Below are 23,054 nucleotides of genomic sequence, written 5' to 3' on the forward strand. Positions count from 1 at the left end.
GTTCGCCAGGGTGGGAGGGGGGGCCGGGGGGGGGGGGGGGTACCGGGCCGGGCTTGGGGGGGGGGGTGCGGCCTCGGAGCCCGGCCAGGTTGGGGTGCTGCGAAAAGCGGGCCACTGGGGCGGCTGGGGCGGGCTGGAGGAGATCTGATTGGGGGAAGCGTCTGGGGACTGCTTAGGGCCTGATTGGGGGACGTCGCGAGGATCGGTGTGTGTGGGGACCAGTTTCGGCGGGGCCTGGTTGGGTCTGATTGGGGAGACTGCACTGAAAAGTTGGGGGGAAGCTTGTTAGGCTCTGTTAGGGAGAGGCGTAAGACTTCGGCCTAGAGAGCTTTGCCGGGTCTGAGTGCGAGGCGTCTCTGGGATCCGTTGAAGGGAATGCTCTGGGGGTGTTCGGCCAGGCCTAATTGGGGGAAGCTGCAGGGATTGGGCGAAGGGGGTTCCCGACTCGAGGTTTGGGCGGGGGGGCGGTTTGGCCGACCCTGATTGGGGGAGGCAGCAGAAATCCGTCAGCTAGAGTTAACTGCTGACTGGGGTGGAGGGTGGGAGGTGGGGAGGCTTGGCCAGACCTGATTGGGGAAGGCGACAGAGACCGGTCCAGGGGGCTTCTGTCATGGGTTGGGCGGTCTTAGCTGGCTCATTCGGAGAGGCAACGGAGATCTATCTGGGGACTGCTTAAGGCCTGATTTAAGGGAAATCGCTGGATGGGGTCTGGTTAGGCCAGAAAGGGGGGCGTCTGGCATTCATTGAGCTTGAAGGGCCGGATTGGGGGAGCGGCAGGGACGATTGGAGCACCTTGGGACGGTGCACCCAGCGAAGCTCAGGAACCTGACTTGGGCAGGAGGGTGCTGGGATCTGGAGGAACCTAAGGGCCAGATTTCAGAGAAGGGGAATCTTCGGGGACCGTGCCTGCACCGGGGAGACCACGGGGGCCGGGGCGCTATCGCGGTCTGGGGCGGGGCCCCTGGACGTGGAGGCTGCTGGGCCCTCACCCAGCAGCTGCCAGGNGGGGACCCCGTATTTGGGCAGGCGTGGATCGGCGGCCTCCGCCTGTCCGCCGAGGGCGCTCCCGTCGTCAGGCGGCTGCTACCACCTCGGGGGCTCAACCCCGGTCTCACACAGAGCCCCAGAGACCCAGTGCTGACCGCAGCCCCTATCCCTGCAGCTCGCCTTGCGCCATGGACTGGCAGCCAGACGAGCAGGGCCTGCAGCAGGTCCTGCAGCTGCTCAAAGATTCGCAGTCGCCCAACACGGCCACGCAGCGCATCGTGCAGGATGTATCCTTCCTTCCTTCCGGGGCTGGGGGAACCACGCAGATGTCTGCAGCCCTTGAAGGCCAGAGGGGGAGGGGCTGACTCCCTAATCCCCAGACAGTGCGTGGCCTGGACAGAGAAGTAAAATTAGGATTCCTGGGTCCCATTCCTGGAGCTTCAGGGGTAGAAAATAAGTGAAAATATCTGTTGTTCATGGAGCACTTATTCCACTAACTATTAAGTAGGTACTGTTACTCTCCCCATTTTACAGATGGGGAAATCAAGGCTTAGAGAGGCTAAACAATTTGCCCAAGGTCGCAACTAGTATGCAGTGGAGTTNCGCCCAACACGGCCACGCAGCGCATCGTGCAGGATGTATCCTTCCTTCCTTCCGGGGCTGGGGGAACCACGCAGATGTCTGCAGCCCTTGAAGGCCAGAGAGGGAGGGGCTGACTCCCTAATCCCCAGACAGTGCGTGGCCTGGACAGAGAAGTAAAATTAGGATTCCTGGGTCCCATTCCTGGAGCTTCAGGGGTAGAAAATAAGTGAAAATATCTGTTGTTCATGGAGCACTTATTCCACTAACTATTAAGTAGGTACTGTTACTCTCCCCATTTTACAGATGGGGAAATCAAGGCTTAGAGAGGCTAAACAATTTGCCCAAGGTCGCAACTAGTATGCAGTGGAGTTGGGATGGGAAGTCCAGTTCTGTCACATTTGAGTCCAGTCTGTCCTGTCAGAGTTGGGGGAAATGTGACCCTGAATGAAGGGACCTTTAGTTGGTACTTGGGTTTTTTAGGCTTTCTGGTTAAAATTTTTTTTTACAATTGGTTGTTTAAAATGTTTTAAGTTAAAAATTTAAAATATTTAAAACATAACAAGTTCCACTTTAAAAATTGATTGCATTAAAAAAAAAATCTGGCAACATTTAGGACTGCTAGTGAGCACTGCTGAGTGGCAGCTGCCACCTTCAGAGGAACAGGGTTTCCCAACCCTCTTCTGCTCTGACCGGGTCTTCAAGAGTGGTGGGAAGCATAGGCATTCCACCCAAGTTACTCCCTGTATGAATCTGATGGTCTGGAAATGCTGTGTGTTGTTCTGGGCCCAGGGGTTGATGGGTGGGATCCCAGGAGCTGGCAGCCTGGTCCCAGGGGTCGAGGGTGCTCTCAGCTCCATGGCAGTGAGGTAGCACTGCCTGGTGAAGGCCCCTGTCTCCCAAGTCCCTTAACAGCCTAACAGAAACTCAAACAACTCAACCAGTTTCCTGACTTCAACAACTACCTGATCTTTGTCCTGACCAGACTCAAGTCAGAAGGTATGCCCTCTGCCCTTCCAGTGGGCTGGACCCTGCTTTCTCCCCCGTAGTCCCCTGAACCTCAGCCCTCTCCCCCCAGATGAGCCAACTCGCTCTCTCAGTGGCCTCATCCTCAAGAACAATGTGAAGGCACATTACCAGAGCTTCCCGCCGCCCGTGGCTGATTTCATCAAACAGGAGTGTCTCAACAATATTGGCGACGCCTCCTCACTCATCCGAGCCACCATCGGTAAGAGGGGCAGAGAGGGTCGCCTCTGAGGACACACGGAGCCCTCATTCTTGGCCAAGAAGCTTCTGAGCATGTTTTTTTTTTTTTTTTTTAAAAGATGACCGGTAAGGGGATCTTAACCCTTGACTTGGTGTTGTCAGCACCACGCTCACCCAGCGAGCTAACCGGCCATCCCTATATGGGATCCGAACCCGTGGCCCTGGTGCTATCAGCACCGCACTCTCCCGAGTGAGCCACGGGCTGGCCCAAGCTTCTGAGCATGTTAAGGGTATTGCTTCACTGAGTGTTTCAGCACCCTATCTGGTAGTACCATTATTATTGCCATTTGACAGACGAGGAAACAGGCACTGAGACATTAAGGGACTTGCCTGGTAAGAAGCAGGGGTCATAAGTGACCCAGGCAGGGCCGATCCACATTCTGGAACCACTTGCTCCTGAAACTGTCATTCTTGCTTCTGAGGCAATCACTCAGCATCCAGAATTTTTTGTTAGGTCCCTGGCTGAGTGTTTGGGATATAGCAGTTAAAATATGCAGGTTCCCTGCCCTTGTGTGCAACTTTCAGAGCCCGGAGACAATCGTTAGCTAATTCTCACTGATACTGATATAGGCACACCAGCCGCCAAAAAAAAACAGATAACGATTTAGGCGCAACATGAATTAGGTTTGTGTGAAGCCTTCTCAACTCCCAGAAGTGTGCTTGAGGAAGTTGCAGAAAGATGCTTTAAAAGTTCCTTTTTCTTTTTTGGTGGCTGTCCTATGTGGGGATCCGAACCCTTGACCTTGGTGTTATAACACCACACTGTAACCAACTGAGCTAACTGGCCAGCCTAAAAGTTGCTTTTTTTTTTTTTTTGTCCTTTTTGAGCGGCCGCACCGCGTTCAGCCAGTGAGCGCACTGGCCATCCCCATATAGGATCTGAACCCGCGGCGGGAGCGCTGCTGCGCTTCCAGCGCCGCACTCTCCCGAGTGCGCCACAGGCTCGGCCCTAAAAGTTGCTTTTAATAGGAAATTGTATAGAACTATTGAAATGAAAAGACAGATTTGCTTGCCCTAAAGGGAAGGTATTCCTAAAAATAAATGCAATAAGGACAGAAAAATAGGATTAAATTTGACGTAGATACTGGGGCCTCCTGGAAGTGCTGATCTTGTGCCTTGCTGCCTCTATTAAAAGGGATTCTTAGCCCCACACTTCCCTTCCGAGGTCAGCAGGAGGATCTGGACCTACTGAGCTCATTCTATGTGCCAGGCTCTGCTCTAAGTACTTGGGTTAAGTCATTGAAGACTCCCATTGAGTACTGAGAGCACTGAGGTACAGAGAGGTTAGGTGATGTAGACAATGTCATACAACCAGGGAGGGGTCTGGAACTGCTGGGCTGGCACCAGCACCCACCTCAGGGAACACCTTTCTCAATACTCATGATTCTGGGTCATCATAGTGTTGGCACTGGCAGCTTCTGTCCCGGGGAAACACTGCCACCTTGTGGCGTTAAATGCCATTTCTGCACTGAGAGCACCTGTGTTCAGCTCTGCTGCCAGACTGCTCCACTGCCTCATGGCCAGATGCCTGCTGCAGGTTGCACTTGTATGTCTTGTAAGCAGTACAAGACCTCCTCATGGCCACAAGGCCCTGCATGATGTGCCCCTGCTACCTCCCTGTCCACCCCCTCACAATCCCTCTGCTCAGCCCTCTTTACTCCTTGCCCATCTGTGAGCACACCAGACCTGTCCTACCCTAGGGCCTTTGCACTTGCTGATCCCTTTGCCTGGAATGCTGTTTCCCCAGGTACCTGGATGCCTCCTCTCAGCTCTTTCAGGTCTTTGCTCAGATGTCAAGATGTCACTTCGATGAGGCCTGTTCTGGCCACCCAACTTAAAATTGCTACCCTCACCCTCCGCCCTGTCTAGCCATCTTTTCTGCTTTATTTCCCTCCTTAGCTCTTGACATGTGGCCTCCTAGTTCTTTTGCTGATTTCACTTTTCCTCGTGGCCTCCCTCTGGCTCCCAAGGGCAGGGGTTTTGTTGTGTTCCGTGCTGTATCCCAGGGTCTGTGTCAGAGCTGGTGCACAGTAAGGCTCAGAGGATGTTTGCTGAGCACCCACCTTGAAAGGGGCTGTAGGGCTCAAGTGGGAGAGTGGAGGGAAAGGCAGCGCAGTGAGCACCCGGTGGGGAGGCCCAGGTGCCCATCCTGAGGCAGCGTCCTTTCCCGGCTGCCCCAGGCATTCTGATCACCACCATCGCTTCCAAGGGCGAACTGCAGATGTGGCCCGAGCTGCTACCTCAGCTGTGCAACCTGCTCAACTCGGAGGATTACAACACTTGCGAGGTAGGCAGCAAGCTGGGGCCCCGCTGAGCAGGTAGGTGCTGGGGCTGGGGCCGTGCTGGGGACCCACCTGTCTCTCTGCACCTGTCCACTCAGGGAGCCTTTGGGGCCCTGCAGAAGATCTGTGAAGACTCGTCTGAGCTTCTGGACAGTGATGCCCTCAACAGGCCCCTCAACATCATGATCCCCAAGTTTCTGCAGTTCTTCAAGCACTGCAGCCCCAAGATCCGGTGGGTGTGGCTCCCCTGGGGTCTCCGGGGGTTCCTGGAGTGGGTGTGTGGGTGGGCGGAGTTGGGGTGACACATAATGTCTCTCCCTGCCAGGTCCCATGCCATTGCCTGTGTGAACCAGTTCATCATGGACCGGGCCCAGGCATTGATGGACAACATCGACACCTTCATCGAGGTGGGCTGCCGGGCCAGAGGTGGGCAGGGGGAGGGCCGAGGGCCCTACAGCATCTGACCCCGCCATTCCCCACAGCACCTGTTTGCCCTAGCCGTGGACGACGACCCCGAGGTGCGGAAGAATGTATGCCGCGCCCTGGTGATGCTTCTGGAAGTGCGGATTGACAGGCTCATCCCCCACATGCACAGCATTATCCAGGTGTGCATGACCGAGCTGGCCCGGGTGGACAGGTGCAGGCAGGTGGGCGGACCGTGGGGGGTCAGGGAGCACACCCAGCCAGGCTGGACCTTAGCCTCTCCTCCCTGCTCCAGTACATGCTGCAGAGAACCCAGGACCATGATGAGAATGTGGCCCTTGAGGCCTGTGAGTTCTGGCTGACGCTGGCCGAGCAGCCCATCTGCAAGGAAGTCCTGGCCTCCCATCTGGTCCAGTGAGTTCCACTCCTGCCCCCTGTCCCACCCCAGCCTCGACCCCTTGCTGTACCTCTTCCTTCTTTCTGGTCACCCCCTGTGCTTATCTCAGTCCACATCCTCTGTGTCAGTTCCCTTTCAATCCTGAGTACACTTACTTTGCAGGTGATTTTGCAAGAGTAGCTCTAATGATTTAAAAATTAGGTAATCGATAAACTATCATAATCAACAAATATCAATAATCAGCAAAGGCGTCAGGCAGGGCAGGAACCGGGTGCTGAAAGGTTGTGAAAGGCAGCTGTCCACCCTCACATCTGCTTCCTCTGTGTTGGCTTCATTCTAAGGCACAACCTTCCTTTGTGGTAGTGCCGTGGCCCACTGCATCCTTCCAGTTTAGGAACCTCAGAGTAAAGAAATTTCTTCTTGACCAGTATTTCCAACAAAAGTCCTAGAGCTGACCCTGTTCAGCCAACTTGGATCACTTGCCTGTCCCTGAATCACTATTGATAACAAGCAGGGGGTGGGGCTGGGGCTGGGTGGATGGCCCCTCGGGGTGATGAGCGACCCTTGCTGAGCAGTTTCCAACTCCAAGGTATGTGAGCTCCAGCGGAGAGGGCCGGCTGCCCTGACTGTTAGCTTCCCCAGCCTGGCGTGTCTCTGCCCTGTATGTGTACTAGGAACCAGGCACTGTTCCAAGGTTCTCAGTGTATTCAGGGGTCTGGAATTCCTTGAGTGGCCAGATAGGAATCAAGAGCCTCCCTGTGGAGCCAGGAGTGGTGTAGCTCTGTCCTGATCACGGTGGCTGAGACTACCTTGTGTTAGTTCCCCAACAGGAAGGAAATGAATGGATGCAGGACAAGCCGTATCAGCATGCTTGGGCACAGTCTGCCCCTTGGCTGCTTGGTGGCCCTGCCTGCGCCTCTGCTTCCCTCTTGTCCTAGGCTATGCCTCTCCTCTGCCAGGTTCCCTGCATCCCGATGAACAGCCTCTCTCCTGACAGGTTGATCCCCATCCTGGTAAATGGGATGAAATACTCGGAAATTGACATCATCCTGCTCAAGGTCAGGCAGGGCTGACTGCTGGGCACAGGTGGGCCAGGGCAGTGGTAATGGGGCTGGGATCTTTCCTGGTGGTGCTTAGTGGTCTGCCCAACCTGACCCCCAGGGGGATGTGGAGGAGGACGAAGCAGTCCCTGACAGCGAGCAGGACATCAAGCCGCGCTTCCACAAGTCGCGCACGGTGACGCTGCCCCATGAGGCCGAGAGGCCTGATGGCTCCGAGGACGCAGAGGACGATGACGACGACGATGCTTTGTCCGACTGGAATCTGAGTGTGTGTCTGGCCTGGAGGTGGGGGTGGAAGCCCTGGGCTTGCTGTGGTGGAGCAGATCATGAAGATTCTAATCATGATCTCTGATCCCTGGGGGAGCGTGGTTGAGGAGGCCCAGCCGCCTGCCCAATGGGCTTCCCTGAGCCTGCCCCCCAATGTGTCCTCCCAGGGAAGTGCTCAGCAGCTGCACTGGACGTCCTCGCCAATGTCTTCCGGGAGGAACTGCTGCCCCACCTACTTCCCCTGCTCAAGGGCCTCCTCTTCCACCCCGAGTGGGTGGTCAAGGAGTCAGGCATCCTGGTGCTGGGCGCCATTGCTGAGGGTGAGTGCCCAGGCGGGTGTCCACCTGGCCTATCTGTACCTGACCTCTGACCCCTGTGCTGGCCGAAGACTGGGCAGTAGTGGGTGAATGGAGGCTTATTCACCCCCCTCCAAACAGCTCTGCCATCTCAATCCTCCCCTTGGCCCATGCGCCTGACAGGAATCCCCGAAACCCCAAAACACAAGCCATCTCCTGCATTCTGTGATGCTCTAAGCATAGTTACAGCAACGACAACAATGACAGGCACTTCTCTGTGCTGGCCCCGTGGCAGGGCAGCCCAGTCCTCACCACCATCTAAGGAGGTGGGTCCCGTTCTCAGAGCTGGGGTAACAGAGGTACAGAGAGATTTACATCACTTCCCTGCAGTCACCCAGGTGTGTCTGGGCCTCAAAACTGCTCCAAACTGCAAGGCTAACCTGCCAGAATCAGAAGTGCCCAGCGGTTGATGTTTCCTGCAGTTGGCCTGGTTTTCAGTCTCCTTTTGTCCCAATGAGACATAAAGATTGAATTACAGAAGGCCTTTGTGAGTCTGTTACGGTTGTCATATGTGAGCACCTTAGCATCCTAAAAATTTCAGTCACAGCAGTAAGAACCCTCAACCTGGACAGCTTTTAAAATTTGTCTAAGGGAAGGCTTTTGTATATAATATATGGTTAATGTATCTTATGTTGATAGGGCATGTAATAATACAGTGCTTATGCATATATTAATTAATAGATTATATTAGGCTTATTACATATTGATGGGAAAAGGTCTAGAAGAGTTGATCCCAAACTGGTAAAAATAGATCTAGTGTCTTGGATTATTGGGGCATGTGCTATTATCTGTGTTCTTTATAATTAAAAGAGAGGTGTTCGTGATTAAAAAGTAAAGGGAAAAAGAAAAATCAGATATCAGAGAAGGGTTTCAAATGAAAAGCACTTTCCATCTACCTGTGGCCCTGCTGCCCAATAAAGCCTGACTCACTGTGCAGCCCGGCAGATTGTGAATCATGAGGAGATTATGAATTACCAAGTGACCAAATAATGACAGGACCCCGTGATGAGGTGTGTCTACTCTGTTTCCCCTCTTGCCCCTGCCTTTCACTGGCTCTGTACAATGACTCTGGGCCAGTTATTTAACCTCCTCTGAGCTTCAGTTTCCCCATCTGTCAGGTGGGGCTGAACTGTTCTCTCCAGAAGTGTGGGTGGGGCTGGGCCCAGCTGGGCTCAGCTTGTCCCCGGGCTGCAGCTGACCTGCCCGCTCCTGTCTCCCGGTGGCTGCAGGCTGCATGCAGGGCATGGTGCCCTACCTACCTGAGCTGATCCCACACCTCATCCAGTGCCTGTCAGACAAGAAGGCCCTGGTGCGGTCCATTGCCTGCTGGACGCTGAGCCGCTACGCCCACTGGGTGGTCAGCCAGCCGCCTGACATGCACCTCAAGCCTTTGATGACAGAGCTGCTCAAACGTATCCTGGATGGCAACAAGAGGGTGCAGGAGGCAGCCTGCAGGTGACCCTTGACCCCTGACTCCGCAGCTCCCCTACCCTAGCCACCCTCTGGGAAGTGATGACACCCATGACCACTGATGTTGCACTGATTTTTCTCGTATTCGTACTGGCTGATCCCAAGTGTGCCCTCCCCGACTGCCCGAGGCCCAGGGCCCTCTGCTATGACCACTGAGTCCCCCCACCCTGCCCTCCCTCCTGCCAGTGCCTTTGCTACCCTGGAGGAGGAGGCCTGCACGGAGCTGGTGCCCTACCTCAGCTACATCCTGGACACCCTTGTCTTTGCCTTCGGCAAGTACCAGCACAAGAACCTGCTCATCCTCTACGACGCCATCGGTACCCTGGCCGACTCTGTGGGCCACCACCTCAACCAGCCGGTGAGACCCCAGAACACCTCCCTCCTCGTCCCTGGGGCCCTTGGCATTCGGTGACCTGGCGGCAACACCGTGTTGCATGCCAGGGACGTGGCTGTGACCTCGACAGGCAGACAGATAAGACCTGGCCCCCGCCCTTGCCCTCTTCCCAGTCTAGCAGGGGAGAGACAGTTATGAGACAGTTATAAGTGCTGTGCTAGGGGAGCTCAGGGGCCTGCAGAAACCAGGAGGTGCTGCGCCAGGCTCCTAGGGGGCAGGGTGGTGATAGGGACAGGTGAGAAGAACAAAAAAGGCCTTGAGGTCTGACTGGAGGGTGAGCCCTGTGGGCCCTCTGATCCATGGTGAGGAGCCCGGACCTTATCACTTGGACCACTGAGTCAACAGGCCACCCCCATCTAGGGAGCCCCAACTTCCCACTCCCCCTCCAGGAGTACATCCAGAAGCTGATGCCACCACTGATCCAGAAGTGGAATGAGCTCAAGGATGAGGACAAGGACCTCTTCCCCCTGCTGGAGGTGAGTGACCTTGGGCCGTCTCCGATGCCTCACCCCTCCCTACTCTATGCAAGTTCACCTCTCCTGTCCTCCCCACTGCTAGTGCCTGTCATCAGTGGCCACCGCCCTACAGAGCGGCTTCCTGCCCTACTGCGAACCCGTCTACCAGCGCTGTGTCACCCTGGTGCAGAAGACACTGGCCCAGGCCATGGTGAGCACCCCCTGGCCTGCCCGCCTGTCCCTCTGCTGCTGCTGGGGTCCAGCCCACTCCCCTCACTTGCCTCCTCGCCCCCATCTCTGCCCAGATGTACACCCAGCACCCCGAGCAGTATGAGGCTCCCGACAAGGACTTCATGATCGTGGCACTGGACCTGCTCAGCGGCCTGGCCGAGGGCCTGGGGGTCCACGTGGAGCAGCTCGTGGCCCGCAGCAACATCATGACACTGCTTTTCCAGTGCATGCAGGTGGGTGGGTGCTCCTTGCAGGCTGCACTCAAAAACCTGAAAGCACAAGACCTCCCCTCTGTAGTAGTGCCAAGTCCCTGGCATGGGGCACTGCCATCCTGTTTACAGATGTGGGCCTATGGCTAGAGTGGTTAAGGAATGGCCCTGAGCATCAGTGCCCAGGGTCAGGAAATACACTAGGAACTGCACCCCCTCAGCTACCCTGGTTGAGGGAGGGGAGCCCTGCCACGCTGACCCCTCTCTGACCCACAGGACTCAATGCCCGAGGTCCGGCAGAGCTCCTTCGCCCTCCTGGGAGACCTCACCAAAGCCTGCTTCATACACGTCAAGCCCTGTATCGGTATGACACTCATCTTGTCTTTGACCCATGACCCCAGCCCCGGCCTCACATGATGGAGGACTGCCTGGGTAGGACTGTGACCGAGCTGGGATGTATTCGTACTGGCTGATGGGGCCTGCCTGGCCAGGTCCTGGAGCTCACGCTGCTGGCTCTCCTGCTCAGCACCCTGCTTTCTCCCCACCAGCCGAGTTCATGCCCATCCTGGGCACCAACCTGAATCCTGAGTTCATCTCTGTTTGCAACAATGCCACCTGGGCCATCGGTGAGATCTGCATGCAGATGGGTGAGTGCCCGGCAAGTGGGATGGCCATTCTCCTCCCTATTAGCCTGTTCCTGGCCTGGGGATGGGAGATGGTTTTGACTGACAGGTGCCCTCAAGGGAAGCCTCTGAGTGGCCATGGAAAGAGGTTTCTCCAATCACAGAGGCAGGGCAGGATGATTGTCCTGATTGTACCGTTTGCCACTTCCCCAACCCCCATGCATTTGGCTGAAAAGCCACTGAGATAGGTTGGGTGACTTTGGCTTCTTTTCCTGGGGTGAGGCTGGGCGGTGTGGTGTCATCATGGTGCCTGGCGGTGACTCCAGGGACACCTCTGCTGTTTAGAGGAGGCTGGGGTTGGGGGACAGGAGGTCTGTCGCTGATTGGCCATAGAATCTGGGCTGGGGATCAGCAGGTTTTTTGTTCATTCACTGATTGTGCTTAGCCAGCTTCTGGATGGAACGGGAGTCAGCGAGTGAGGTGGGGCTGTGCCCCTAACGGGCCTACTGTGGGTGGAGAAGGCTGTGCGGGGCTCTGACGTGCTGGTCCCCCAGGGGCAGAGATGCAGCCATACGTGCAGATGGTCCTCAACAACCTGGTGGAGATCATTAACAGACCCAACACGCCCAAGACGCTGCTGGAAAACACAGGTGGGCACCAGGCCTGGGCTGGGAGGGGAGTCAGTGAGAGGCCTCAGCAAAGAACCAGGGAGTGTATCTGGAAGGACCTAGAAGGGGGTTCTGGGAGGAACCCCAAGTGGGAGACCTAGGAGGAGACTCAGGTGGGACAGGGAGCAGAGCCTGGCTGGGCCCACCTCCGGAACCCAGGTTGGTTGCAGGAGCGATTCCCTTGGGGGCCATGGGGCGGGGCTCAGTGCCTCATTCCAGAGGCCCTGCCACGTACCGTCCCGGGGCCGCTCGGGGTTGCAGGTCGCCTGACGAGTCCCTCTGCCATTCCAGCCATCACCATCGGCCGCCTGGGCTACGTGTGCCCACAGGAGGTGGCACCCATGCTGCAGCAGTTCATCCGGCCTTGGTGTGTACCTGTCTGTGGGGCTTGCCATGGGGTGGGCAGGATAGGCCCGACCCTTTCCCGTGCCCCTCCCCAGCCCTACCTGCCTTCTGACCCCCCTGTTCCACCCCAGCCCCCTTTGATACATGTCCCAGACCAAGCTGCCCACCCCCTGCTTCCCCACCCCCCTTACATGCACCTCCTACCCCAGCCCTTCCCAACCCCTGACCTGCTCACCTTCCCACAGGTGCACATCCCTCAGGAACATCAGGGACAATGAGGAGAAGGACTCAGCCTTCCGGGGCATCTGCATGATGATTGGCGTCAACCCCGGGGGCGTCGTGCAGGTTGGGGCAGCTGGGCTCTGAGGGAGGTGCTGGGGCTGGGCTCGGGCGGCCCCTCATATGGGATCCATCACGTTTCAGGACTTTATTTTCTTCTGTGACGCTGTAGCCTCCTGGGTGAGCCCGAAGGATGACCTTCGGGACATGTTTTATAAGGTGAGGCTTCCACTGGGCTCTGATCTAGATGCCGGAGGGGGCAGGGTGGAGACCCTGGTGCGGGAAGAGATGTTTCTCTTGCTCTGCTCTTGCCCGCCCCTCACCCCCTCCCTTACCCCAGATTCTCCACGGCTTCAAAGACCAAGTGGGAGAGGAGAACTGGCAGCAGTTCTCTGAGCAATTCCCACCGTTGCTCAAGGAGAGGCTGGCGGCCTTCTACGGGGTCTAGGCGAACAGAGAGACCACCAGGTGAGGGGGCCACGGGTTGCGGACCAGTGCTGTCTCGGGTGCCAAAGGCCAGTGGGCACTGACTGTCCTCCTCCCCCTGCAGGTTTCTGTCTGCATCATCGTCGGAGGGATTGCTGGGGAGCGCGCTGCGTCCAGAAGTCGCTGTGCCCTGGTCGAGGGGGGTTAGGGAGGAGTGAGTGGGACCCAAATCCAGATGCCTTCCCTGTCCGTCCATCCGTCCACCTGCTCTGCCAGGCCTGTCTGGCCAGTGGGCGGGCAGGTGGGTGGCGCCTCCACGCTCATCCTACAAACTGGGAGGGGGGTGGGACTTCTTGGTGGGCAAGGGGCCCTGGGCTCTAATGGGGTCATCTCAGGCAGCTCACTTGGGCCAGCCACGTGGGAGGGAGGTATCAACACGGCCGACCAAATCCGGCTTCAGATGAGGCAAGGGAAAAGCAGGCGGGGAGGGGGGTTCCTTGTAGACGTGTCCACTCCCATGTGCACACACGTGGCCACACGCATGTGCGGGCGCTGCAGCCGGCAAGGCTGGGCCAGCCGCCCCACCATTTCCCCGACTGCATGGAGACAGTAGAATTAGTGAACCCCTGAGTTAGCCCGTAAGGCCTTCCGTGTAACCTGCATCTAGAGTTTAAGAAGCTTCTGCTGTTTTGCCAGAACTGGCGGTGATTGGGGAGGGCTGGGTGGGTTGGGGGCCTCAGCCGGGACCCCAGGGCGGGGGGAGGAGGACGGCCACCTTGGGGTTGCCCTGTCAGCACGCACACACTTTGGACCTGCTCCACACACTTCCTGCCAGCTTAGTGGCAGCCTCAGCCAGTGTGTCCCCGTCCTTGTCCCATCCTAGCCACTAGGGTGGGGACTGCTGGAGTGGCTGGGGCTGGCCAGAGCCTGCCTGCCCCTTCTCCCCTGTGCTCCAGCAGCTTTTCAAGATGCTGGGCGGGGACCTTTTTCCTGAAGAGATCTGGGGGCAGCCAGAGCTGCTGGCATCTACCCCCGGTAAGCAGCTTCAAGGGCAGCTCGTCCCTCTGTGCTTCTGAGAGCCCCCTTCTCAAGGTCCAGGCCCAAATTTTAACTCGAGGGCCATGGGAGGAGCATTTAATTGATGATGACAGAATACAAACGCTCACGCTTTGCCAGCAAGAAGGAAACCCGAGGGCTTGGAGGAGGCAAAGGTGGTGCACTCCCTTCCCTCCACTATGTTGCCCTGAGACTTTGTGCTCATCACGTGCCCCGTGGGCCCAGAGACCCCACCAGACTGGGGCAGCTAGAGAACCCTCTGGATGGCTTGGGGGTGTGGTCAAGGTGGGAGTGGCTCCCCTAGAGAGGAGTGGGTGTACTTACTTCCCAGTTGGCTGGGAAACCGGGCCCTGAAGCCCCCTGAACATTATTTTCCTTTTTTTCCTTCCCTGCTTTTGACTTCTTTGGGGGCCCCTGTGTTTTGGGGTTTGACTGGAGTCCTGCTGCATGCTGGGGTTTGCTCCATCCATCCTTCCGAGGCTCTAGACCCTGCCCCCATCCTAGCCCTGTGTCTCCTCTCATACAGGGTCAGGCCCTGCCTCTATTCCAAGGGGCACCTAGTGCACATTCCATAACTCGGCTGGTTTCTCCCCCACCATGAAACCTGAGCAGGTCTCTGGAAACCATTTGTTTAAAAAAAAAAAAAAAAAAAAAAAAAAGTTTTTTTAATACCATTACATTTTCTGGTAATTCCAGTTACGTGGAGCATCCTCTGCTGGGTCTTGGGGTGTGTGGATGGCTTGGCTGATGGGATTGGTAGCCCCCTCTCCACCCAAGTTGGGAGGCTCCAAACAGCTGCAGGGAAGGGGAGCCTGGTTCTTCTTTTCTTTCTTTTTTTAAATAAGAAAGCTATTTAATTTTTTAATTTATTTTTGGTTGGTTTTTGCACAACGAAGTTTCAGCTTCTCAACCTTCTTCCTTGCCCAGGGCTGTGGACCCAGACTGGCCTTGATCCGCAGTCCCTCTTTCCCTGTTTCCTGAGTCCCTCCTTCCCTCTTCACCCTCTTCCCCTGCGGGCTCCCGGATTTGTCCATTTGTTACTGTGCTGTGCTGGGGATTGGCGCCAAGGTGGCGTGAGATTCCACTTGTGTAGAACTTTGTTGAGTAAAGATCAGTTTCTTGTGAAACACTTCGTGTCTGGCTTCCTGTCCTTGTCCAAAATCTTTGGCTTTGGTGGTGGACAAGAGATGTGGGGAGGGGCCTAGGATGCTTTAGAAATGAGGATGCACAGGGGCCAGCCCATGGCTCACTTGGGAGAGTGTGGTGCTGGTAACACTAAGTCAAGGGTTAAGATCCCCTTACCGGTCATCTTTTATAAAAAAAAAAAATGAGGATGCACAGAACTCAGGAAATAACTGAGGGAGCAGGGAAGTAAAAACCGGGCACATTGCTTGGCAACTTAAGTCTCAGTTTTCTTCCCTGTAAAATGGGAAGGTGAATGTAAAAGAAGGAAGACTCCATGTGTAATGTACATGAAATGTGCAATGTGTTCTCTGAGACATAAGTACAGTTCATTAAAGGGGCGCCATTAGTGTTATAGCCCAGGTTCAAGATACCCCTGTGCCATATGCTAAACTGAGTGGCAAGGAGCAAGGCCTTGCAGCACTATTATCTTCGGATGATTTCACAACTCTGCATCACTCGGCAGGTTAGAAGTTCGTAGAAGGCTCATCCCAGCATCAGGGCTGTGGGAGACATTTAAATATGAGCAACAGTTACTGTGGTAAATGAGAAATACCGCCAGCTCTGGGGGAACACAATCTTAAGAATAAAATCTTGTTGCAACCTCAGTATGGCCCAAGGATCACCGGTATCAACCTGGAGAAACTAAAACATGCTGACACATTCAACAATCATTCGACAAATAATGCCTACATTCTAGTGAGAGGGAATAAACTATAAGTAGGGGAACAGTGATGAGCATCAGAGAGAAAAATAGAAGGGGGAGATAGAATGTTGGAGGAAATGGTCGAAATCTTATGTAGGGTGCTCTGGGAAGGCCTTACAAGGTGATGTTTGAACAAACAGCCATGAGGAGAATGTCAAGCAGGGGAAACAGGAAGTACTGCTCAAATAATTTATGTGGATCGGTTAACTGCCCGGCTCAAAAGAGTAAATATGACGCTGTTTTTTTATCAGTACGACTTTAGGTAATATATAGTAACAGTTTCACTGCGCCCCCTTCCAGTGTAACACTGCATATTTCTGGCTCCGGAAGAAGAGAGGCATAGAATAGATAGGAGTTCGAACCCCTCCTCTGCCCCAGACGGCGAACTCCGAAAAGGGCCTCTGCGTATCTAAGCTCAGCGTCACTTTTAACAGGAGACTCCGACAGAGCCGCGTTTTGTGACGAGTCAGCTGGCCCTCTGCAGCAGCACCACCAGAGATGCTTGTCTAAAAAACGCAGAAATATGCACTTTCCAGACTAAGGCCGACGCAGCTGCCGAAAGAGACCACTCGGCCCAGCGGGCCTTCGGAATCAAGCCAGTTTCCCCGCTAACCGTTCGCTTCCGGTCCCCGGAGTAACGTTATCAGTCAGCGCCGGAAGTCTTGTCGCGCTGCCTAGGAGACAGGACGCGGGGCCAGCAGCTGACAGGGCCCGGCGGGCCGCGCCCACCCGGTCGCCATGGAGCTGCCTCCAGGGCCCTGCGACGACCCCTGCGCCTGGGACGATGATTCGGACCCGGAGCCGGAGCCCGACCCCGACGCGCAGGCCGAGGCCTACGTGGCCCGCGTGCTCACTCCGCCAAAACCCGGTCTGGCGCCCCCTCGCGCCTCCCCGCTGTCCACGTCCGCCGCGTCGCCCGGTGCCCTGGAGCCGCGGGCCGCGTCCAAAGTCCCGGCCATGGGTGAGCCGGGCCTGCTGAGTCTTCCCCCGGAGCTGCTCCTCGAGATCTGCTCCTACTTGGACGCGCGCCTCGTGCTCCACGTCCTTCCGCGCGTGTGCCACACGCTGCGCGACCTCGTGCGCGACCATGTCATCTGGAGGCTACGCGCGCAGCGCCGCTTACGGGCGCCCTACCCAGTGGTGGAAGGTGAGCGCTCCCAGGGGCCGGGGACGCCCTCCCAGGTCAGGCTTAGGACAGAGGAGGGGGTACCTTTGAGTGCTGTGGGCACAGCCGCTGGAGCAGGCTTCCTGGCTGTCCTGGCTCTGGCTGGAGGCTGAGGTAGTTACTGGTGGTGCCAAAGTTCCTGATCTCTGGGTGGAACATGAGGCAGACGCTCGGGGTCCTGAGACTGTGAAAAGGCACACCAGAAATCGGATCCCTGAACTCAGGATTCGGAGGTCCGCAGGCTTGGGGTCTGGTGATACCAAGCCTCTGATTCCTGGTTAGAGATTGACTCAGGGACTTGAAGCCTCAGGCTGTGGGAATCTACACTTGGGGCTCAGAGTAAGCCCAAAAATCCTCAGGCTCCGGGTCTAGCCCAGAGGCTGAGGCAGCAACTGGTGAAACCAAAACCCCTGACCCCTAGAGCCTTGAGCTGGGGACACTGAGGCAGGAGCTCAGCGTCCAGGGCCTGCAACCCTTGAGGTTTAAACCTAGGATATAAATGTTGAGATCGCTGACACCAGCAGCCACAGATCTTCAAGCCCTAGGTCTAGCCTGGCATCTTAGGCAGGGGCTGTTGGTCACTCCTCCTGCCCCTGAGTTCACTGCTCAGAACACAGCTTGGAGACCGTGAATTGATATTGGTGATCCTGATATTGTTGGATCCTCAGACCCTTGAGCCAACATGAATAACAGGTTGGGTGGTCGATTATTCAAAATGGAAGCTTTGATTCTACAGAGGGGCAGGGACTCCTGCATTAGTGATTCTCAAGGTGTTGCCCTCCGACCCCTAGGGTCAGACTCTTCCAAACAACTTGATAAACATAGGTGCTTGGGTCCCACCCAAACCACTGAATCTCTGCACCTGGAGTTTGGATTATGCATCTTGACAAACCTCCCCAGTTTACAGATACTAGTTTAAGAAACACTTCCCTTGGTCTGTTTCAGATGGCTGAAGCAAGAAGAATTAGTTATGAGGCCCCAGCTCCTATGTCCAGCCTGAGGACTGAGGGGCTGAGATTAGACCTCACCCAGGGGTGAGGAAGGACCTCAACGTCTTGAGGCTGCTATCCTCCAGGCATGGGTTGAGGGATGAGGCCTAGAAGGGTGGTCCTGAGGCCCCAGTTTCCAACTTCTGGAAACTGGAGTGAGGAGTAGTCCTAGACCTGCCTGGGAGGGGTGGGCAGCTGGTCCCAAGGCCAGAGCTGGAACTTACTTGGGTGGGGTGAGGGATTCAGAGGGTTCTCTCCAAGTCTGGTGTAGGTTGAGGTCCCTGGAAGCCAGGAGTGGGCTTGGCCAGCTGGTTTGGGTGGCAGGTTCCCTGCCCACCAGGAACCCTACTCATGGTGCCCACAGAGGAGGACTTTGACTGGCCGGCGGCCTGCATTGAGCTGGAGCAGCACCTGGCCCGCTGGGCGGAGGATGGACGCTGGGCCGAGTACTTCTGCCTGGCCAACGGGCACTTTGCTTCCATTGACTCGGTGCTGCTGCTCCAGGTGAGGCTGGGTCAGTGGGGGGACAGGCAGGGGTGGGCCAGAGTGGCCCTGACAACATCATCTCACTCCCCTCCCAGGATGGGATGCTCTGTCTCTCTGGCTCCCGAGATCGCAATGTCAACCTGTGGGACCTGCGGCAGCTGGGGGCGGAGCCCAGCCGGGTTCTGGTCAAAGCCCTGGGCACCCAGCAGAACAGCACCCACAAGGTGAGGAGTAAGGCAGGGCTAGGAGGCATGAAGCCCGGGTAGGGTGCCATAGCTAACCGCCTAGGTTTTGGTGCCAGACCTCATAGGTTTTAATTTCGCCCTGCTATTGTTGGTGTGACTTTGGACAAGATGTGTGACTTCTCTGTGCAAGTTTCTACTTGTGTCCAGTGGATAGTTAGGGTGAGGGTGAATAGGCATTAATATGAATACATTAAGCTCAGGCTTTGACACATAGTAGGTGCTCAATAGATGTCAGGCATACTTTTTTTTAAATCTTACTTTTTTTTTTTTGGCAGCTGGATTTGAACCCTTGACCTTAGTGTTATAACACCGCGCTCCAACCAACTAAGCTAACTGGCCAGCCCCACGTATACCATAAGAGTTACAGCACAGGGCAGCTATGAGGTTGTCCTTGGGGATCGGCCAGCCCTGAGCATGACAGTCATGGCTGCAGAGGGACATCAGTCATTGAGGTGGTCCAGGCCAGTGACCAAGAGCTTGGGCTCTGAGGCAGATTCAGATCCCCACTCTGCTACTTTCTGGCTGTGTGACCTGGGGTGAGAGACTCAAACTCTTTGTGCCCCAGTTTCCTTATCTGTAAGATGGGATGCACTACCGTACCCTCCTCAGAGGGTTTGAAGGAATGAGTCAGCCAGCGTCCAGCACTCTGCATGTCAGCTCCTGAGGTGGGAGCTGTTCATCTGCCCGTTTTGCCGATGAAGAAACCGAGGGAGGGGATGTGATGTGCCCAGGCTGCACTCTTAAGCACGTTGTCACGTGGCCTCACACCATCACAGGTGCCTAGCCTCTGCAGAACTTGACTTAGAAATGTTATTGGGTGGGGCGTGCATGTCCTGGGCTCTGAAGTCAGACAGAACCACAGACCCAAACTCTAATCTCAATTAGGTTTGAACTTGCTCTGAGTTCTTGTGTTGGCTCTTTCCCTCTCTTCTCTGATCCTTGATTTTGTTATCTGTGGGATGGGGATGATCATGTAGAGCTAGAATTGTGTTGTCCTGCAGCATCTGTCAAAGTGGGTGTCAGAGAGGAAATGCTGTGTGGCTTTGGGTGAACTTTTTGACCTCTCTGAGCCTCATCTGCAGAAAAAGGCAGGTCCTGCCCTGCCCCTATGGGATGTGGTGAGGGGCCTGAGCTAATGTGCAGCCCACGAGGTGGGGAGTGGTGTGTGACTGCTGTGCCTGGTCCTGCAGGGCTGGGTGTGGTCACTGGCAGCACAGGACCACCGCGTGTGCTCCGGCTCCTGGGACAGCACGGTGAAGCTCTGGGACATAGCGGCCGATGGGCAGCAGTTTGGAGAGATAAAGTATGAGGGATCATGGGCAGGAGGCCTGGGTGGGTAGGGCTCTGCCTGATTGCAGCCGGAGTCCTGTGGTCCATGTGTCCCCAGGAGCAAAGCAGCCGTGCTGTGCCTCTCCTACCGGCCTGACATCTTGGTGACCGGTACCTATGACAAGAAGGTGACAGTCTACGACCCCAGAGGTAAGCCGGGGATCCTGGGGCCTAGGTTGGCAGAGCAGGGCTCCCTCGGGCTTCACAGCCTGGGTGGGGCAACAGTCACATAATCAGATGCTAACCACTTAGAGTGACAGTTCTGTTGTGGGGCACAAGGCAACTGGAGCAGGGGGTGCAGAGAAAGCCCCAGGGGTTGGGTTGGAATCCTGCCTCCCCCACTTCCTAGCTGTGTGACCCCAGGAAAACTTGAACCTTAGTTTCCCCATCTGTACAGTCCAGATAATAACACCCCCAGCAGCCCCACAGGGTTAACAGGAAACTTGAACCTTAGTTTCCCCATCTGTACAGTCCAGATAATAACACCCCCAGCAGCCCCACTGGGTTAACAGGAGATGATGATAAGAGCAGCGGTGGGTTAAGTAAGTTGGTTTACATAAGACGCCTAGAACCAACACTGCCTCACACATACGTCTCTTCTATTGTTTACTTATGTATTTGTTCTTATTTTGTTTAATTGAAAAGCCAGTGAGCCTTGTCCAGGCAGAGCCCTAGTGGGGGTGGAGGGTGGGGACATCTCTCAGGCCCACCTGCAGGCGAAGGCATTTCAAACGTGACTCTGTACTGAAAGGAACAGACAGAACTGGAGGAGGGAGATGGGATGGGGCAGGGAGGAGCAGAGGCCTGGGGTTTCTGGGGAGACCTGGAACCTACTGGGGTGGGAAAGGAGAGACGGGTCACCTGTGGGGCGGGGGACCGAGCAGACTGAGGGTTTTGCCAGAGAACATGGAGGCCTGGGAGCCTCGGGTGGGCCAGGGGGCCTCCAAAGGGCTCTGATGTCCCCCTCCTCCCTGGCTCATCCCCTGTGAAGCGGGCCCGGCCCTGCTGAAGAGCCGGCGACTGCACTCCAGTGCTGTGCTGGCACTGCTGGCGGACGACCGGCACATCATCTCGGGCAGCGAGGACCACACCCTGGTGGTGTTCGACCGCCGAGCCAACAGCATCCTGCAGCGGCTGCAGGTCGGCCCTCCCCGGGGGCCCGAGGGACTGGGGCTGCAGCCCATCCTGGCCCAGCCTGAGCTGCTTTGTCTCATGTCTCTCCCACAGCTGGACTCCTACTTGCTCTGCATGTCCTACCAGGAGCGTCAGCTCTGGGCTGGTGACAACCAGGGCCTGCTGCACGTCTTCGCCAACCTCAATGGCTGCTTCCAGCTTGTCCGGGTCTGCCAGGGCCCTTGCCCCTGCCTGTCTCTCACCCCTGGGTCTCCTTCCTCCCTGGTGGTGTGGGGGGCTGGCTTTGGTAGAGCCTCTCCTGAGTGTCATTCGTCCCCCCTCCCGTAGTCCTTTGACGTGGGCCACAGGTCTCAAATCACGGGGATCAAACACTCGCTGGGAGCCTTGTACACTACATCCACTGACAAGACCATCCGGGTGAGGCTCCAGCCCAGCTCCTTTCCCGAGAACAGTTGCCCACCCCCACCCCCACCCGCCAGGGACCCACCTTGACCTTTGCCTGTTGCCCATCACCAGGTGCACGTGCCCACAGACCCACCAAAGACTATCTGCACCCGAAGCCACCACAATGTGCTGAATGGGGTAAGGCCCTGCCCTGCACACCCTGCCTGGCCAGCCCAGAGTGCCACCCCCTGACTCCCCATGTTCCTGCCCTCCCAGATCTGTGCTGAGGGCAACCTGGTGGTGGCTGCCTCAGGGGGCCTGTCGCTGGAGGTCTGGAGGCTACAGGCCTGAGCAGGCGGATGTGGATGTGGTTACTGCCGGCCAGCAGGCTGGACCTCGGCCTCTGTTCTTGGGGACCTTCCCCCTTGTTGGTGCTGCCTCTGTCCCCGTCCTGCAGGCCTTGGGCGCAAGGAGCCTGGGCCACCATCAGGCAGGGATCCTGGGTTGGTCCCCCTGCCCTGGGAGGTGAAGCTTGGGTTGTGGCCCACCCGTGGACCTGCTCCCACCCTCAGGTCCTGGTTTTGTTATGGCTTAGACACCCCACTCTCCGTTGAGAGCGCAGGAGAAATAAACCTGATGTACTGTACTGGCCTCCGGGCCTGGAGCATGAGCTTGGGGTGGCCAAGGGGCCAGGATGCTGCAGGGCGGGTTGGGGGATAGTATGAGACGGCGTTAGAGCATATCAGCTGCTGCCCTGTGTGTGTGTGTGTGTAAGAGGGAGAGTCTGAGGATCGTGGGCTCTTGTGTGAGATGTGTGTGTGGCGTGTGATGCCTGTGGCTGTGTAGAGTGTGACTTGAACCTTGGATGTGCACCTGCGCTGTGGGAGTGGGACCACCTCCCCTGAGTGTCACCTGTCCCACCTCCGGCAGTCCTTCCACATGGGCCACCCCTTAGGTGTGGGGGAGGGGATGGGAAGGGAGGAGTATGTTCTTTGGGCCAGGGCTCCAGGGTGTGTGCGTGCTTTGCCCTGGTCATGAACCTGGGGGTGGGCTGGGGAGGGAGGATGGGCCAGGTGTGTGCTTGTCCCCTGCCAGCCTGCAGTCCTCCTTGGGCCCCAGTCTCAATCTGGCCAAGCCATGCCCCGAGGAGCATTCATTTCATGTTTATTGAGGCCCTCTGGGTTGCTGGGCTCACTAGGTGGCATTGTCATGGGGTCACAGAATGGCACAGTACTTCTTCTCCTTGAAGGGGTTGGTGGTGGCTGGGATGCCCATGAGAAAGGGGTCGCTCTTGGCCTGCTCTGTGCAGAACTGCAGCAGGTCGGCGGCTGCCTTGGACACCTGCAGACATATCCAGTCAGCCAGACTGAGGCCATCCACCTGCCCCTCGCCCAGGTGTGCCCACCTCACCCCGCCTCCCATGTCCTCTGTGACTCTCACCTTCACACGGTCGATGCCCACCTCCATCCGCAGCTGCTCTACTGCCCGGCGGGCCTGCCCGATGTCGCTGCCAATGACCACCTTGCTGGACATCTGGGGGAGGGTGGCCAGGACTGTGGACAGCTGGCCCAGCCTGACTCTGCGCCTAGGCCCTCCCAAGGGCCCCCACACCTCCTCCCATGTCCCCTGGGGTCTGTGGGATAGGGATGGCTGTTCCTAG

The 23,054-nt window shown here is 56.7% G+C and overlaps 2 protein-coding genes across 3 annotated transcripts in view; both read left to right on the plus strand.

The window, feature by feature from the left end:
* The window catches only part of TNPO2 (transportin 2), a 16,209-nt gene extending 1,306 nt beyond the window's left edge, over nucleotides 1-14,903 (plus strand). Inside the window, exons 2-25 of one of the 2 annotated variants that reach the window (XM_008584955.1) lie at nucleotides 1,163-1,274; nucleotides 2,490-2,565; nucleotides 2,645-2,794; nucleotides 5,013-5,119; nucleotides 5,213-5,346; nucleotides 5,440-5,521; nucleotides 5,597-5,719; nucleotides 5,833-5,951; nucleotides 6,932-6,992; nucleotides 7,096-7,261; nucleotides 7,430-7,582; nucleotides 8,848-9,073; nucleotides 9,275-9,446; nucleotides 9,872-9,958; nucleotides 10,041-10,148; nucleotides 10,243-10,401; nucleotides 10,654-10,741; nucleotides 10,926-11,024; nucleotides 11,555-11,650; nucleotides 11,930-12,035; nucleotides 12,259-12,358; nucleotides 12,437-12,511; nucleotides 12,633-12,760; nucleotides 12,843-14,903. In XM_008584955.1, the coding sequence (XP_008583177.1) occupies nucleotides 1,176-1,274; nucleotides 2,490-2,565; nucleotides 2,645-2,794; nucleotides 5,013-5,119; nucleotides 5,213-5,346; nucleotides 5,440-5,521; nucleotides 5,597-5,719; nucleotides 5,833-5,951; nucleotides 6,932-6,992; nucleotides 7,096-7,261; nucleotides 7,430-7,582; nucleotides 8,848-9,073; nucleotides 9,275-9,446; nucleotides 9,872-9,958; nucleotides 10,041-10,148; nucleotides 10,243-10,401; nucleotides 10,654-10,741; nucleotides 10,926-11,024; nucleotides 11,555-11,650; nucleotides 11,930-12,035; nucleotides 12,259-12,358; nucleotides 12,437-12,511; nucleotides 12,633-12,740 (2,694 nt within the window). In that variant the 5' untranslated portion in view covers nucleotides 1,163-1,175 and the 3' untranslated portion in view covers nucleotides 12,741-12,760; nucleotides 12,843-14,903. The remainder of the gene's footprint in view (nucleotides 1-1,162; nucleotides 1,275-2,489; nucleotides 2,566-2,644; nucleotides 2,795-5,012; nucleotides 5,120-5,212; nucleotides 5,347-5,439; nucleotides 5,522-5,596; nucleotides 5,720-5,832; nucleotides 5,952-6,931; nucleotides 6,993-7,095; nucleotides 7,262-7,429; nucleotides 7,583-8,847; nucleotides 9,074-9,274; nucleotides 9,447-9,871; nucleotides 9,959-10,040; nucleotides 10,149-10,242; nucleotides 10,402-10,653; nucleotides 10,742-10,925; nucleotides 11,025-11,554; nucleotides 11,651-11,929; nucleotides 12,036-12,258; nucleotides 12,359-12,436; nucleotides 12,512-12,632; nucleotides 12,761-12,842) is intronic. The other variant, XM_008584956.1, reaches the window with a different exon arrangement.
* Nucleotides 14,904-16,400: 1,497 nt separating this feature from the next.
* FBXW9 (F-box and WD repeat domain containing 9) lies at nucleotides 16,401-22,045 on the plus strand. The gene is made up of 10 exons (XM_008584957.1): nucleotides 16,401-16,809; nucleotides 18,181-18,320; nucleotides 18,398-18,526; nucleotides 19,738-19,850; nucleotides 19,935-20,026; nucleotides 20,868-21,016; nucleotides 21,104-21,217; nucleotides 21,338-21,427; nucleotides 21,527-21,592; nucleotides 21,671-22,045. The coding sequence occupies exons 1-10, from the start codon at nucleotides 16,401-16,403 to the stop codon at nucleotides 21,743-21,745; spliced, it is 1,377 nt and encodes a 458-aa protein (XP_008583179.1). The 3' UTR covers nucleotides 21,746-22,045.
* The last annotated feature ends 1,009 nt before the right edge of the window (nucleotides 22,046-23,054 follow it).

Source organism: Galeopterus variegatus, unplaced genomic scaffold (assembly GCF_000696425.1).
Source record: "Galeopterus variegatus unplaced genomic scaffold, G_variegatus-3.0.2 Scaffold3412, whole genome shotgun sequence".
In the NCBI taxonomy this organism is placed as follows: Eukaryota; Metazoa; Chordata; class Mammalia; order Dermoptera; family Cynocephalidae; genus Galeopterus; species Galeopterus variegatus.

Bases quoted from the DNA above. Each gene is read 5' to 3' on its own strand.
- FBXW9 (XM_008584957.1), top strand. From the start codon at position 16,401: ATGGAGCTGCCTCCAGGGCCCTGCGACGACCCCTGCGCCTGGGACGAT. The intron at 16,810-18,180 runs GTGAGCGCTCCC...TGGTGCCCACAG, and splicing joins GCCCTACCCAGTGGTGGAAG to AGGAGGACTTTGACTGGCCG. The intron at 21,218-21,337 runs GTCTGCCAGGGC...CCCCTCCCGTAG, and splicing joins GCTGCTTCCAGCTTGTCCGG to TCCTTTGACGTGGGCCACAG.